We start from the raw sequence: 15,495 nt of genomic DNA, 5'->3' as shown, positions 1-15,495 counted from the left end.
TGAGGTGAAGTTTTCGGCATTTCTGTGAAGACCTTTGGGTGACTTTGAAGTTCCCGGGTGCAGCTCGGAAAAATGAAAAGCTCTTTTGAAACCAGCTTTTTGTCCCTTTTCACTTCATTGTGAGTGGCAGTTTGATAAAGGCATGGCCAGGACCGTTTATCAAAGGGGCTTTAGGGGGCACACGGCGAACACGAACAGACCCCAGCGGATGAAGATGCCCCCCTTCCTCTAACTCCCACTGGGTCCCTCCTCATGCTTGGGACGGCCCTGGGCTTGGCATTAACACAACCGGCCTCACCACAGCTGGGCAGTTACTTGGTGGTTGTAGGTAAAACAGAGATCAGTGTTATCTGGGCAGTTCATCTACGTACGCAATACGTGGCGTGTAACAACGCTATCTCACGACCAATTCGTACAAATTTGTACGAGTGAGTAAGAGGTGGCTAATTGGTACGATTTTTCTAAACCCCAGTGATGGGTAGGTTTAGGGGCGGGGTCAGGGGTAGGTCATTCATACGAATTCATACGATTTGGCCAACACGTAAAATATGTAGCTACAATTTAGCTAAAATCGTACGAATTAGCCACCTCGGGTTGCATATGAGGCTGAAAATCACTGTAACTGTAGACCTGCAGGACAGAAAAGCTGATTTTTGAGGTGTGTTTATGGACAGTTTATCTTTTAATCTAATCTTCTGTAATCCTATTTCAGTCGTATAATGTGTTGTATTATGTATAAACCTGCTAGGCAGCCCATTATCCACTCCCCAATGTCCTGCATGACACTTTTATTTAGATTGTTGCCGTCCTCCCTTCTGTTCACAACATCTGTTCTCTCGATATGATTTCTCTTTCCATTCCTGGGAGCCACAGTCCCTCCTCTGACCCCTGTGAACATGCTCTTTTTACGACAAATGTTTTCTTTTCTATACCCGGAAAATATCCAAAGGGTCTCGTGTTGATTAAGAAGTCGAGACAAATCTCTCAACAAACTCTGTGACCAAAAACAAGACAAGTAAAAGTATAGTCTCTAAAAAATATCTCAATCTAACTTTTCACCTTTGGACTATGTGGTTGCCTTCAAACATGCTGAGTGATGCACTCCAGTTTAAACAACACCCAATGTGATGACACATGGTTCGAAAAGAAAATCATTAGTACTCTCACTTTAAAAAGCTTTGCTGGATAACAAACATTCCAGTAATTTTATGTTTGGAGTGAAGGATTTTGATGATTTTGAAGTTTGCTTTCAGAATCTCTGTCCATCTGCGTTTTCATTGGACATGTTCTTTCAAAGAGAAATGCTCATGGAGGAATGCTGGGCTATGTTTGGAAAAGCGTACGGCCATAGGTCTCTTGCTAGTTACTATGTAGGCTACTATATATATTTCTCACAGTATTTATACGTCAAAAGTTTGGGGTCAGATGGATTTGTTTTAAAATAAATTAATAATTATATTCAGCAAGGATCCATTCATTTGACCAAAAGTTTCAGTAAAGAGTAAAAACTTGCAGTTACAGAAAAAAAATATATATATTTCTAATAAATGCTGTCCTTCTGAGCTTTCCATTCTTCATAGAATCCTTAAAAAAGTTTTGTGGTTCCTCAAAAATATTAAGCAGCAGAACTTTTTATCAACATTTATAATAATAATAAGTGTCTCTTAAGCAGCAAATCAGCTTATTAGTATGATTTCTGGAGTAATGGCTGCTTAACTGAATTCACACGAATAAATGAAAATATATAAAAATAGAAAACAGTTATTTTAAATTGTTATAATATTTCACAATATTACTATATTTTTCATCAAATAAATGCAGCCTTGATGAGCATAAGAGACTTCTTTAAAAAACACCTAAATATTGAATATTTAGTATAATCCCCATACTTTTGAATGGTAGTGTACATTTGCCAAAATGTGCATCCCACAATGCAATGCATCTGACTTGAACTTCCATTTCCAGTGTAACGAGTAAACCAGAAGTAATAACAGCCAAGATTTTTTACACTTGCTGTGTTCGTGACAAGGTCATGTGACAGCATTAATCATTCCATAATAGTGTTTTTCATACTGTAGTATAACCAAATAAAGTATATACTATGCAATAAAGTATACATACTGTATGCTAGTATTAATTGTGAATACAGCCCTGGTCACCATTCACAGTATCAAATATGAGTAAGATCTGAGAGCACAGTTTATTTTTAACTTTCTTAATTTAGGTTTATGGGGGTTTAGGATAGATTTTCATCCCAGACCAGTGAGAAAATGTGAATGCAACATGAGGAAGACAGAGAGAGTGTTTTCCATTGTTACTTGAACTTCCTGTGACCTTGGGGTCTTCAGAAGGAAGAGGGGCTGGAGTTTTACTGTCACACGAGAGGATGAGGGTGTTTTTGGTCTTTAAAAATAGCAGCAGGCATTAAAAGCGAGAAAAACGATCAATCTCTGTTATTTTTGGGAATATGATATTTTCCTCTTCATGTTCTGGCCTGAAAGAGCGCTCGGCACAGGGGTCCCAGTCAGTATTGCTGTGTAACCGAAATCCAATCTTGAAAACAATCCATCCGCTGCTGTCCTCTCTCAACGCTCTTTCCTTCCCACCCCTCATCCATCATTCCATCCATCCATCCATCTATCCATCTCTTCTCATTAACTCCTCTGATCGATAGATCACTTCCTCTCTGCTAGCAAGAAAAAGAGTTTAAGAGTGTGTAGACTGGCTGGGGTTTCTTACTGGACACACACACACACACACACACACACACACACACACACAAATGTGTGCAAGAGCTCTGGATTCAGCCTGAGAGTATCTGTGTGTATTTTGGCACATTCACTAAATATGCATCTGAATGTCCTCATTTAAAACAGCTGAAAACAAACCAATGATTTTCACTTCTGCTTGTTGCATTTCTGTGTTCGAACATTTAGTCTATTTTACATTTTTGTGTGCTAAAAGTAGGAAAACCGTTTATATATATTATGTAAATATTTAATAGTTTATATTAACATATTTCACATATTTTAGCTAAATTTTGCTGCCAAAAATACACTGTCAGTAGTATAGTAATGCATGAAGCACCACACACCAAAGTCACTTTCAAACCAAGCACCATTCTGTTGGTTTCTGTTCATGAGTCGCCAGTCCTCCTCGGCCCCTCGGCTCTAACGGCCTGTCCGCAGTAGTGTCCATCACCGGTACACCTCAGCCCTTCACCCCTTCGGCTCCATCGAGCTCCGGTCCCCCAACCCTCTGCCTTGGCCCTCAGTGCCTGCAACATCGCCCTGGTCCTTCATCCCACCTGACTCCGCCTCGGTCTGCAGATTCGCCCTGGTCAACACTGCCTTGAGCCCTCCAGCGAGCTCATGTTTGCCAGTTCCACCGTGGCCTCCACTGGCCCCTCAGTGGTTCCTCCTTGGTTTCTCCCTCCATCAGTCCTTCCCTGGAGTCTTCCACCTGGGGGTCCTGGCCCTCCTTCCCACCCCTTTGGGGATAATAGCACCTCCTCCCACCACTTCGGTGTTATTTGTGTTAACAGTGCCAGGAGGCACTATCCGGGAGGGGGGTGTAATGTAACGTGTGGCCTGATCGGTTTTTGCTTGCTTTGTCAAGAACTTTTAGTTAGTTTGTTGTTTTCCTGTATCTTAGTTATCTTAAAGTAACGGTTCACTTAAAAATGTAAATTCTGTCATCATTTACTCACCCTCAAGTTGTTTCAAACCTGTATGAACTTCTTTCTTCTGCTGAACACAAAGATATTTTGAAGAATGTCGGTAACCAGGAACAAAAATACTTTAAGTCAATGGGGTCCATCAACTGTCTGGTTACCGACATTCTTCAAAATATATTTGTGTTCAGCAGAAGAAAGAAGTTCATACAAGTTTGAAACAACTTGAGCGTGAGTAAATGATGACAGAATTTACATTTTTAAGTGAACTATTCCTTTAACTTCTCATCAAAATAAACATGTGAGTTACAACCTGTCACTCACATGAGATCACAGCAATAGCAAACCACAACCATCCAATCAATTCCCCAAGGATAAGATCAAGTCCCGCCCGACAGTTTTTATTTTTCATAAATAATATGTGACCCTGGACCACAAAACCAGTCACATGGGTACATTTTTTGAAATTGAGATTTATACGTCACATTAAAGCTGAATATATAAGCTAGGATAGGACAATATTTGGCCGAGATACAATTATTTAAAAATCTGGAATATGAGGGTGCAAAAAAATTGAAACATTGAGAAAATAGCCTTTAAAGTAGTCCATTCACTCACAAAAATAAATGTTTTATATATTTATCGTAGGAAATTTACAAAATATCTTCATAGAACATGATCCTTTACTTCATAATATATGAAGATACAATATCAAAGTTCAAATTTGATGATCGACTACCAAACTGTATTTGTCAAGCCATTTCATGGGGGCTTTAATGAGTGAATATTTCATATAAGCCCATGCACAAACCACAGTAGTGTTACAAAGCTGATAGCTTTAACCCAATGTAATTGTATTAGGTGGATTATCATGTTTGAATAGGACAATTGTGAGTTTCGATTCAAAGACAGCATCATGTAAATCACTGAGTGTCATGTATCTCAAGAGACCTTCAACATTCAATTACCCCTTGAACAGCAGAGAGAATCAATACAACGGCCTGAGTTTTGTCCGGCCTCAGGCTCATGCGCTGTAATGTCAGGACCCCTGATCACTTGGTCACTCCTGATTGTCTCCTCTTTCGTCTGCTGCCTCTCTCTCATTATTTTGCCCTCTTCACCCTCACCAGACTGCAGTCTGACCCCTGTCGATTAACTCCATTTGCAATGATTTTTGCAGTGAAACAAGTACTTAAACCGAATGGCAATCAATCAAACCCATGTGAAGCCTTTGTGTGTTGATAAAAATATATAAATATAAACATTAAAATGCTTAATATATAAATAATATATAACATAATGTATGCTTAATATATAAAATATCTAAAATAATAGACTATAATATATAAAATATTAATATAAAATTCAGCTTTGCATCACTGGAATAAATTACATTTTAAAATATTAAAATAGAGAACAGTTATTTTAAACTGCAATAATATGTCACAAATTCTCACAATATTACTGTTTTTACTGTATTTTTTATATTTTATTGTATTTTTGATGAGCTGAAGAAACTTTTTTAAAATTATTATTTCATAAAAAAATCGTAAAGACCCCAAACCTTTGATATAGTATACTCTGCAAACACAGAAAAGTGTAATTATAAAAACAGGGAAAAGTCGCAGTGCTGTTGGATTGTATATCAGCACTGCTGGAACGCCACTCAGCCAATCAAATTCAAGGACCAGAACTTGCCGCCGTGGCAATGAGCCAATCAATCGCCCCATTAGTACAGCCATCAGTGCCTTCTCCAGCTCTAGATGATGTCATAATAGCTGTAAAACGGTGTTGACGTCCTGTAAAATCTGTTCATTATTTTCACAGACACTTTTGCTGGTAACAAGACGCTTGGGTTTTCTAGTAAATGCTTTAAGCTGTCATGTGCCATCAGAGGGGTCATCGCAACACGGCTGATCTCCAGTTTCCTGTTTTATTTTCTCAGATATCAATGAGGCTAATGCACCTCTACCGCCACCATATCATTCAACATGCCACTGACTCTTTAAGCCAAATATTCTGTCTTGACAGTCTCTATATTTTACTTACTGATGAATAACTCTGTTGTAGAAGTGCAGTTGGCAATCTAAGAGTAAAGAAGGAAGATGATGTCATGGTTAATGTGATTTACCCACGTAAGACAAGTTCCTGGATCACTTAGTTGGTCATGGAGCAACCGGCTTTGGGCTGGAATTACCGGCTTCAACAATATTTTTTACAATATCAGGCAGGGTTACGGATGGATCTACTTGGTCATGTGTTTTTAATTATGGAATAGCTACCCATTCATTTATATAATAACAAGTCAAAATGGCCACCAAGACATATTTAACATGAATAGCAATCAAACTCAGACTTTGTGCAGGAGGTGCTCTAAGGCCCTGTATACACGTGGTATTAAGATGCATTTTGGTCAGTCGGATCATGAGTGGGTGACACTAAATACAGGTGTAAATGGTTTCTAAAACGTTTTGAGCTTGTCCACTTTCGACCACTTCCAGAGGTAGTCGAAAACACATTCGACAGGATTGCTTTCATAGTGTAAACACTCATGTGGTCGAATGTGTTCGAACAGACACAAAAGACCGTCTTCTCTCCTCCTACTGACCTAATGCATTCATTACAGGAAGAGCTCAAGTCAGACGGGATTTAAACTTTGTCGGCTAAAGATCCAAGTTTGGTTTGAAGATGAAAAACTTACCAAGCAATGTTCTCTCAACAATCCTGATTTCTAACACACACTCACACACACAGTCAGAGCAGAAATGAAAGCTGCTGCTCTCCGTATGTTTTTCGTCGTCTCCAGTCGTGTTCATATGTAAAATGCATGAGCTTATTTTGTCCATTAGATCAAAAGATCTGAAAAACCCATACATTTACCCACCCATAGACCCGCCCCTCGAAGAAATCAGGACAGAAGTGGTTGAAAGTGGACAGAAGAGACGGATTAAAGCACCAGGTTTAAACGGGAATGTGTCTCCCTCGTCTACTTGTCATCCAATCAACCAAAACTCATCTTAATACCGGGTGCAAACTGGGCCTAAGATGCATACAAAATGTTTCTTTCTGTCTCTTTCTTCTGCAGAACACATTTTTTTATTTTTATGAGCTATCGCTCTAGGACAATGCAAACATTTGAAGGGACTTTATGTCTGTTCCTCATTTACATTTCCTTCATATTAAATATGGCATCTGACACCTGAGGAACATGGCTTTAAAGGAGAAATGGGGCAAGTTTTAAATCTGCTTTTAGCCTCTTAACATCCTTGATGTGTCATACAAGTGCCCAGCCATGTTAGATGATTCCTTCAGAGTGAACACGGGTGAATCTGTGGACTACGAAGTCCAAAGTAGTCGATTGTCGAGTTCACGCGCATAGGTTTAGTTACCTATGATCACGCGCGTGAACTCGACAATCGACTACTTTGGACTTCGACCGAAAACAGGATGTAAATACAGGTATTTGCGCTGGCTTAAATAACATCATTTTTATTCATATCTTTCACATCTACTGCAGTCAGATTCACCCGTGTTCACTCTGAAGGAATCACTCACATTGGCTGTGCACTTGTAATGACACATCAAGGATGTTAAGAGGCTAAAAGCAGGTTTAAAACTTGCCCCATTGAAGTCAACAGGGTGCAAATTTTAAAAAGAGGATAACACGGTGTAGGCAACACTGATTTTTGTTGTTGTTCTCTGTACTGACAGCACTCCAAATGTACAAAAAAATTAGCTCAATGTTAAAATTGACCGGAATTCTCCTTTAAGATATGATTAAATGATCGGAAATGTTTCTGTCTTCTGTTCATCCTACTGTTGTGCACTGTTACTGTTATGCAACTTAACATTTAGATGTTCAAGTAGATGTTCCAAAATCAACATCCTGTTGGTCCTGGAACAACATTCCTATCAACCCTTTATGCGCACTTTATGGATGAGGTTCGTGTTAAGATTGGTGGATGTCCTGTTTTTGTACAAAGACAGCCAAACCACTGATCTTAAGACAAGACACTACTGGAAAAAAAATTACCCTTATAATACATTATAATTGCAGGCTTTATCTGTTGTTATAATGCATTGTACTCTTAAAAGTTATAACCACAAATAGGCAAGTATGATAATGTATTGTACCTGTTGTTATGATTATTTGTAAGATGACACAATGTATTATAAGGTTGTTTATATGACGTTATTCATGTATTATAATGCATTAAGAATACCCGTATAATGCATTATAAACAGGGGTGCACATAACTGGTGCGCATGTGTGGTAAAAATAAACGACATTTACTTACTGGAGTTGGATTTTTCTCCATCTCTGGTAATATAGCAATCATGATGATAAGTGTGTTCATTAATTCTAAGGGGTGCAACGGAACACAGTTGAACCATGATGATACGGATCAAGTCCCACGGTTCGGCACGCATGCGATTTGTGGATTAACTGATAAGTTTAACCATCATAGAGTGAAAGTTTATCATTTGGACGTATTTTGTCTCTCCAATTTGCACATTCAAATGATTTTAAATGCAGAAGAAGAGGTGAAAATCGGGACTTGCGTGCTGTTATCTGTGCGCACAGCCTCACACATTCGAAGCGCGCAGAGAGAGAGAGAGAGAGAGAGAGAGAGAGAGAGATGCGTTTCAGACAGCGACACCGAAACACCGAATTGATTCCTCTTTCGCGTTTACTTGCGCTTGAACTGACACATGCACACAAAATTATGTCAAAATACCCGTCTCGACAAGTATTCTCTTGGTTATGTCATAAGTGAACAGTTGAGAAAGAAACCGGATGTATGTCAGTGTATTCGGTCCGTGCATTCGGTCTTAAAGTGACAGCAGCCTAATATTCCTGCTGTTGTCTGTGTCATTAATGGTTAATAAAATAAAAAAAACATCATCATCATCTACAATGTTCAAGAGAAAAGAAGATAATGAGGAGAGCAGTCAGGAGGAAAGTGATGCCAACAGCTTGTAGGATAAGTGTGCTCCAGTTGCTCCCTTGAGATCCAGACCAAAAAAAGTTATGTGCACCCCTGATTATAAATACAGGCTTCATAGAAAGTGTTACCATATATTTTTTATATAAACTTAAAACTAATGTATAGTAGTTTGATATATTGATACACAGGTTTCACAATAAATAAAAGCATGGAAGAAAATTATAGTCTCAATAAAAAAAAAATTAATCTAAAACTTAAAAATATACTTATTTGGCCCTTGGTACTTTTTCCCAACATTCTTTGGTGTGTAATGTTGCTGTTTGAGCATGAAACATGTCTGCAAAGTTCCAAAGAACCAAGTCACTCCAGAGGGAGTTATTCTCTATGTCAGTGTCACTGTTTCCGAACTCCCTGAAACGCTTCCATTGTAGTCTTGAGTTTTCTTCGAACGAACACATCACAGTATTCCCATAGACAGTATATAAACTGGACACAGCGACCCCATAGGCTTCAACGGAGAAAAGTGAAGTCAATTAGATCTCACTTCCTGATGGTCGAGCGTACTGCGCAGACTCAAACAAAGCTTGACGACGTAGATGTGACGTGAGCAACCCGTCTGTCTTCTAGTAGCTGTGCCAAGAGAAATCTGAATCATTCCCTTCCGAAACTTGCAGAGACGGAGAGCGTGTGTAGGAGCGGTCCATGAGCTAGGAGCAGGAGCCACTTTTGCTAAGTATCCTGATTAATTACTTTGTCATTTTGCCTCCACGTCCCCCCGATTGCCCGCGAGCTTCTCCTCCTGTCCATACGGTAATCTCTCTACTGTGCGACAGAGAGTCGCGTGGGTATGACGCAATCGTTAGCCTATTTTTACAAAAACTGCTTCTACGGGGCCATAACATAAGATACAAGGTAATGGAGCCTTTTATACATTTTCGTGTTTCTTTAGAAATAAATAATGGACAAATGGAGTCTTTAAACGCCTCAGTTATTCGCTGTCAAAGTGACGCCAAAATGAATGGGAGTCAATGGAATGGTAACAGCAGGTGATGGTCCGCTAATCAATGGCGGCGCCCGGGGAAGCTTCAATGTTTTCCGAAACCCTGCCCCCTTGAGTATTCCTTATTTAAATAATTCCTCCCTAAGGCATACGCAGAATAAAGGGGCGGGGCCTGGTGGAGTTGAGTTAGTAGTATGTTGAAACTCACGGTTATGGTAAATGGCGTGACATTTCCTATACACGCTCGAAGCGCTTGACTAATCACAACACACTGGTCCAGCCGACCAATCAGAGCACATTGCGCTTTTTCGGAAGGAGGGGCTTCATAGAGACATGAACTGCATTTCACAAAAGCATCATAAGCCTATGAGTAGATCGTAAAACCATTGCCACCAATGGTCCCTGCGATCAACTTAGCTTACGATGCTTTTGGGAAACAAAGCCCAGAACGTTACTGACAGACTGGGAATCGAGGTGCTGCAATAATGTAAAATATGTGAAAATAATGTGTTTTTGAACATTCAAGCATGAAAACCTATTCTAGTAGACCCCAAAAACAAAATCAAGACTTTGTAAAAGGGCATAATAAGTCAACTTTAAAACTTTATTTCCAGCTAAAATGCTTTTTTTGCAAAGTATCTTTTCCTGGGAATAGTTCATGATAGATGTATTGCAAAATATTGTAAACCTCATGGAAATGGAACAATTACACCCTTGATGGCAATTCTGTTGAAACATTTTGTTTTTTTTGGCTCTTGAAGATGTTTACATGTGCACTATTCATTTCTTTTAGTTGGCTCCTTGTGTTTTATTCCAATTTCAACAGAAAACTGATTTCAGACACTGATTGAGTATCATGACTGGCTGAACACTGTGATTTTGGGGGTCTTGTCTGTAGTATTTATTAATCTTGGAATTGGTTATGTTCCCCTTTTGCTTTAATGACAGCAGAATTTGAGCTGCATGAACTTTTATACAAGTTTGTATAAAACCTGATGATCTTGTTCTCCAGCATGATTTGAGAATGATTCAAACATCACTGTGTGATTCAATTGAATCAAGAACATCTGACGGTCTGAACAAAAAAAAGAGGTAGCACAATATCAGTGTCTCAAATTACTTGATTAGTGACCGAGACATAACACAGAATTTTAAATATTTTATATTCAGTCTAAGTCAATGAATAAATAAAATCCAGAAGTTTGTGTTGGTCATGATGATCATGTTTTCCAGCATAATTTGAGAACGATTCAAAGAGCATCTTGCGCTTCAGTTAAATCAAGAACATCTGACCATCGAGTCACAGGATGTCAGTGTCCCAAATTTAATTAGTGACCAAGAAATAGTGCAGAATTTTAAATGTTTCATATTCATTTTACATTTTAAAGTTTATATAAAAGTTCAGAATCCTACCTTTCTGTTTATTTCCAGCTTTTAATGAAAAAACAAGCCCCACATTTTCATTGTGGTCTCAGAGTTATGGACCCTACTATACATACAAATCTTCTGTCAGGCAGGAAGCCCCCCACTGTTTTTTTCCTCCATGTATTACATTTTTCCTTTCTGGTTCTGCCAAAACGTTTGACTTTAAACTGGAACAGTGTCAATCTTTTCAAATGGGCTTGCTGTCCCTGAGAGACCTTGCAGTGATTTTTTTTAGTTAAACATTTCTGATGTTTTTATGTATCATTTTTTTTGTTTAATTTTGTTGGAACATTCGATCAAGCGATTGTTTAATGTGGCACAGAATATTAAACTTCCTTTGCAAAAGTGTATGGTGGCAAAACATTTTTTAATCCTGATGCCAATAAAAATGACATTTTAATTGCAGTACTCTTGCCAGGAAAGAAATGTTTTGGTTCTGAGTGCAAATCTTTGTCTTTGACACAGGTCCTTCCTCAGTCATCAGTAATGACGATGACTCTGCCAGCCCTCTTCATCATGTGTCCAATGGCTCTAACACACCCTCGTCCTCTGACATGAACGCGGACGCCGTCATCATCGGCATGACCAAGATTCCCGTCATAGAGAACCCGCAGTACTTCCGCAGCACCAGCAGTCTTCTCAAATCTGATACCTGTGAGTACCTGTGTCTGTCTGTCTTTGTTTTTTCATTTGTGTCTTGCCAACCTATGAAACAATGTTAGCCCAATGACTACAAAAATTAACATTATGAATTATGTCAGGATTTTTTTTGCAATGAGACCATTTCAAATAAGTACATCCCCCCAACATTAATATATTGTTTTAAACTTTATTTCAATGGTCCACTTTAGACATTCTACTAAATATAAGTAACTTTGCAACTAGATGTCAACTAACTCTCATTATTCAGGGAATGATTATTATTCCCTTAGAGTATTAGTAGACTGTTAGGTTACTGTTCGGGTTAGTACAATAAGTTGATATGTAGTTGTAAAGTTACTTATAGTCAGTAGAATGTCTATTGGGGAGCATCAAAATAAATTGTAATACTACTAATAGTGTACTAATACTCTAATGGTGTTTAAACATAATGTAATATTAAAAGGTAAGTGTACTGTAGAGTAAATTAAAGGCAATAAATAATTGACTATTTAAATAATATACTTAAAGGGTTAGTTCACCCAGAAATGAAAATTCTGTCATTAATTACTCACCCTCATGTCGTTCCAAACCCGTTAGACTTTTGTTCATCTTCAGAAGTTTAGTCCAATTTTTCTGAAGAGACTTGATCGCTTTATATGATGAACATATTTAATTTAGTCTTTTATTCTCATATAAACATTGATCAGCGAACATAAACAGAAGCTCAACCGAACCTGCTTGTGGCGCGAGAACAAACCTCATTGGTTCTTGCAGAAGCTCAAATGTGATGCGCAACATGAGAATGAACCTCATTGGTTCTCGCACGTCAAGCGAACATGCTTGAGCTTCCGTTTACCACAACTGATGTGAGAGTTGATTAATGTTTGAATAAAAGCCTAAATTAAATCTTTCATCCTATAAAGTGATTGTGTCTCTTCAGAAAATTTGCTCTAAACCGCTCAATACATTTGGATCTCTTTATGAATATTTTGAACGTCAAAGTGGTAGTTGCATAGCTGTCAATGGAGGGACAGAAAACTCCCAGATTTAATCAAAAGATCTTAGTTTGTGTTCCGAAGATGAACGAAAGTCAAGAAAAGTTTGGAACGACGTGAGTAATTAATGACAGAATTTACATTTTTGGGTGAACTATCCCTTTAATTTTTTTTAACATTCTGGTAATGAGAATATGGGTGGAAATGTGCTTAATTGTCTTAATGGCCCTACAGTAGGCAAAATATAAATTTAGTTTATTTCTTTTGAATTAGGGGGAACATACTCAAACATTTATTTGGCAGGTTTATTTGACTGTGCATCTGCATACACAATCACACAGCATCTTAAATATTTATTTTATAACCCTCATCACTTGCCTTTCTCATTTTTTACGTTCTCTGTGTCCTTTCCTTCCCACTCTGGTTACTTTTAATATAGGGTTATGGTGTACAGTGAGTTACTGTAGATCGATGCAGCCTCATCATCTAGCTCTCGCTAATGTAATCGGCTGACTGGCTAGTTTTTCTTCAAAAGCATTTCTTAATCACATTAAGGATAAATCTCTAAGAGTGCAGTGTCTGTTCAGAATCTTCTCTCTCTCTCTCTCTCTTTATCTCTCTCTCCTCCAGCACACTAAACGGCTGATTAATCTCGTCTTATCTCTGCACTGTCCTCACTCTCTTAAGGGACATCTGGGATAAGAAACGTCTCTTTTCCACCAAATCTGAAATAATCTCTAGTACACCTTTTATTAAATTATGTCCAATGTCCGGAATTGCATGTGTCTGATTATAAATAAAGCTCTTGGAAACCCATTATTTAATAATAATTATAAAAAAAAACTTAGCCATTGGGATGTCTATAGAACACACACACACAAAAAAAATAGATATTTTGAAGAATGTTTCAGCTGTTTTTGTCCATACGATGAAAGTCAATGGGGTCAAAGCACAAAAAGGACATACTCCAGCAGTTTAATCCAAGTCTTCAGAACCATTGCGATCTCTCTGTAAATCAAAAATGGTGACACGTCAATAACATCAAAGTTTGACATGTCAGCATATTTGATTTGAGCTCTGTTTTGTTGATCAATGATTTGATTTGATCAGAGAGTGAATAACCACGTAAATTTCAAGTGAATGATGACAGTATTTTCATTGATTAATTTGTGGAGTCTCCAACAAGATGAGTTAAACCAGGTGTGTTTGATTAAGGAGACACGCCATTTATGTCTCCCATGCTTTAAATAGCAACCTCTAAACAATATAATTTTTCCCTAGGTTCTCACAAGAATAACCTACTCAGTCCCTCCCTATCAGGTTTTGTCACTCATCTGAAATTGCTCAACTTACCATGAATGAAGCACTTACATTGGTCAGGGTGTCTATACTTAACAGATCACTTCCATCCAGTTGCATAGTAGCCATAATGCTGACAAAACCAATCCTACATACACATCACGTCCAGATTCCAAACAAAAGAGTTAGCATCTTCAATTAGTTGACCTTGATGTTGATTAGCTTCAGATAAAAGACTAGTATAACTATAGTATAGACTAAAAAGAGGTATACTTTATGCATATTAGTATCTTACTAACTCAAGCATATTCAAGGATCTGCCTAGCTGACATTATGGTACTTGTCTTATTATTACTGTGTTATAACCATTTATTACACATTCCGGTTCAGTCTCATGGGTTTGGTTCATTTCAGGATTTATGTCATATCTATTTTTAAAAAAGTGTCTTTCTTTGTATGTTATGTTTGAAAAGGTCTGATTTATTGTCTTTCTTGAATTACTTGTTCTCAATCCTTTGATCTTCGTGGACTTCTTTGAATAAAGAAGCACTTATATCCTTTAACTCTCATTCTCTAAGATTTACATTACAGAACATCTGACCATCAAGCTATATTTTGTGAACTCTGCCAGGCGGGTTTATCCATTTTGGATTACTCTTCCTGTTTTTATGAAATGTCCAGTCCTCTGAACTGTCTTAAAGGTAGAGTCGGCAATTTCAGAGAGGCTAGCAATAGCAAGCTAGCTTTGAAAGCATACGATACCACCGTCCCTTCAGAGTGTCTCCAAAGCCACGTGTCCTTCAAAACACAATGAACGCATACAGCAAATTCTGCAAAGCTTCACGAGAGACGGTGTTAAACTACCTCATGTCTCAAAGCACATAACATTACAATAATAATGAACGTAAACAACTTAAAGAGCGCTGACCTGTAGCACCTGACTGCTGCAGATTCATTTCGGTGTTGATAGTGTTGACATAGAAACGCATAAATCCGAGTCTGAGGACGTGAGCTGGTCCGGGTAGAACGTCACGGGTTGCCATCTTGTAGTTAACAATTGACATGGCGTGATCGCAGCATAAGCTCGTTGTTTTGGTTCAGGAGAAGCTATAAAAGGAGTGTGACCGTCTGTACACAACTCTGCACACCCTTACTGAACGCGCTCATGATGTGTGATGTCTGCGTGAACATGTGCGTGGAGGTATGGAAATACATATGTTGATAGATCATTGCATTTTGTATCATCCATCCCAGAATGACCTGTACCTGAAGACCTTGTTAATGTTTCCTGTTTGAGAGAATGTTTCTGATTCTCCTGTTACCGAGACTATCACTTAGTTTCATATTTCTAAGACATTTGCTTAGTTCCTTAAGTTTCCTGATTTCAACGCCCCTTGAGTCTCCAGTCTTCAAGAGTCATCCGCTTTTGAGTCTTCATCCTGTGAGCCACAATCTTGATCCCCAAGGTCACAACCCATGTCCACCATGTCTGGCTCCAATCCCATTATACTA

At 38.3% G+C, this 15,495-nt stretch overlaps 1 protein-coding gene across 2 annotated transcripts in view; it reads left to right on the top strand.

Moving 5' to 3' along the window:
* Positions 1-15,495, top strand: part of ntrk2a (neurotrophic tyrosine kinase, receptor, type 2a) — a 47,003-nt gene that overhangs the window by 22,687 nt on the left and 8,821 nt on the right. For both annotated transcript variants that reach the window (XM_084087625.1, XM_084087624.1), the window contains exon 12: positions 11,513-11,701. In XM_084087625.1, the coding sequence (XP_083943751.1) occupies positions 11,513-11,701 (189 nt within the window). The remainder of the gene's footprint in view (positions 1-11,512; positions 11,702-15,495) is intronic.

The sequence above is a fragment of the Abramis brama genome (assembly GCF_963993115.1).
Source record: "Abramis brama genome assembly, chromosome: 16".
In the NCBI taxonomy this organism is placed as follows: domain Eukaryota; kingdom Metazoa; phylum Chordata; class Actinopteri; order Cypriniformes; family Leuciscidae; genus Abramis; species Abramis brama.
Note: the sequence above shows the minus strand (reverse complement) of the source record. Positions and strands in the feature narration are given on the sequence as shown.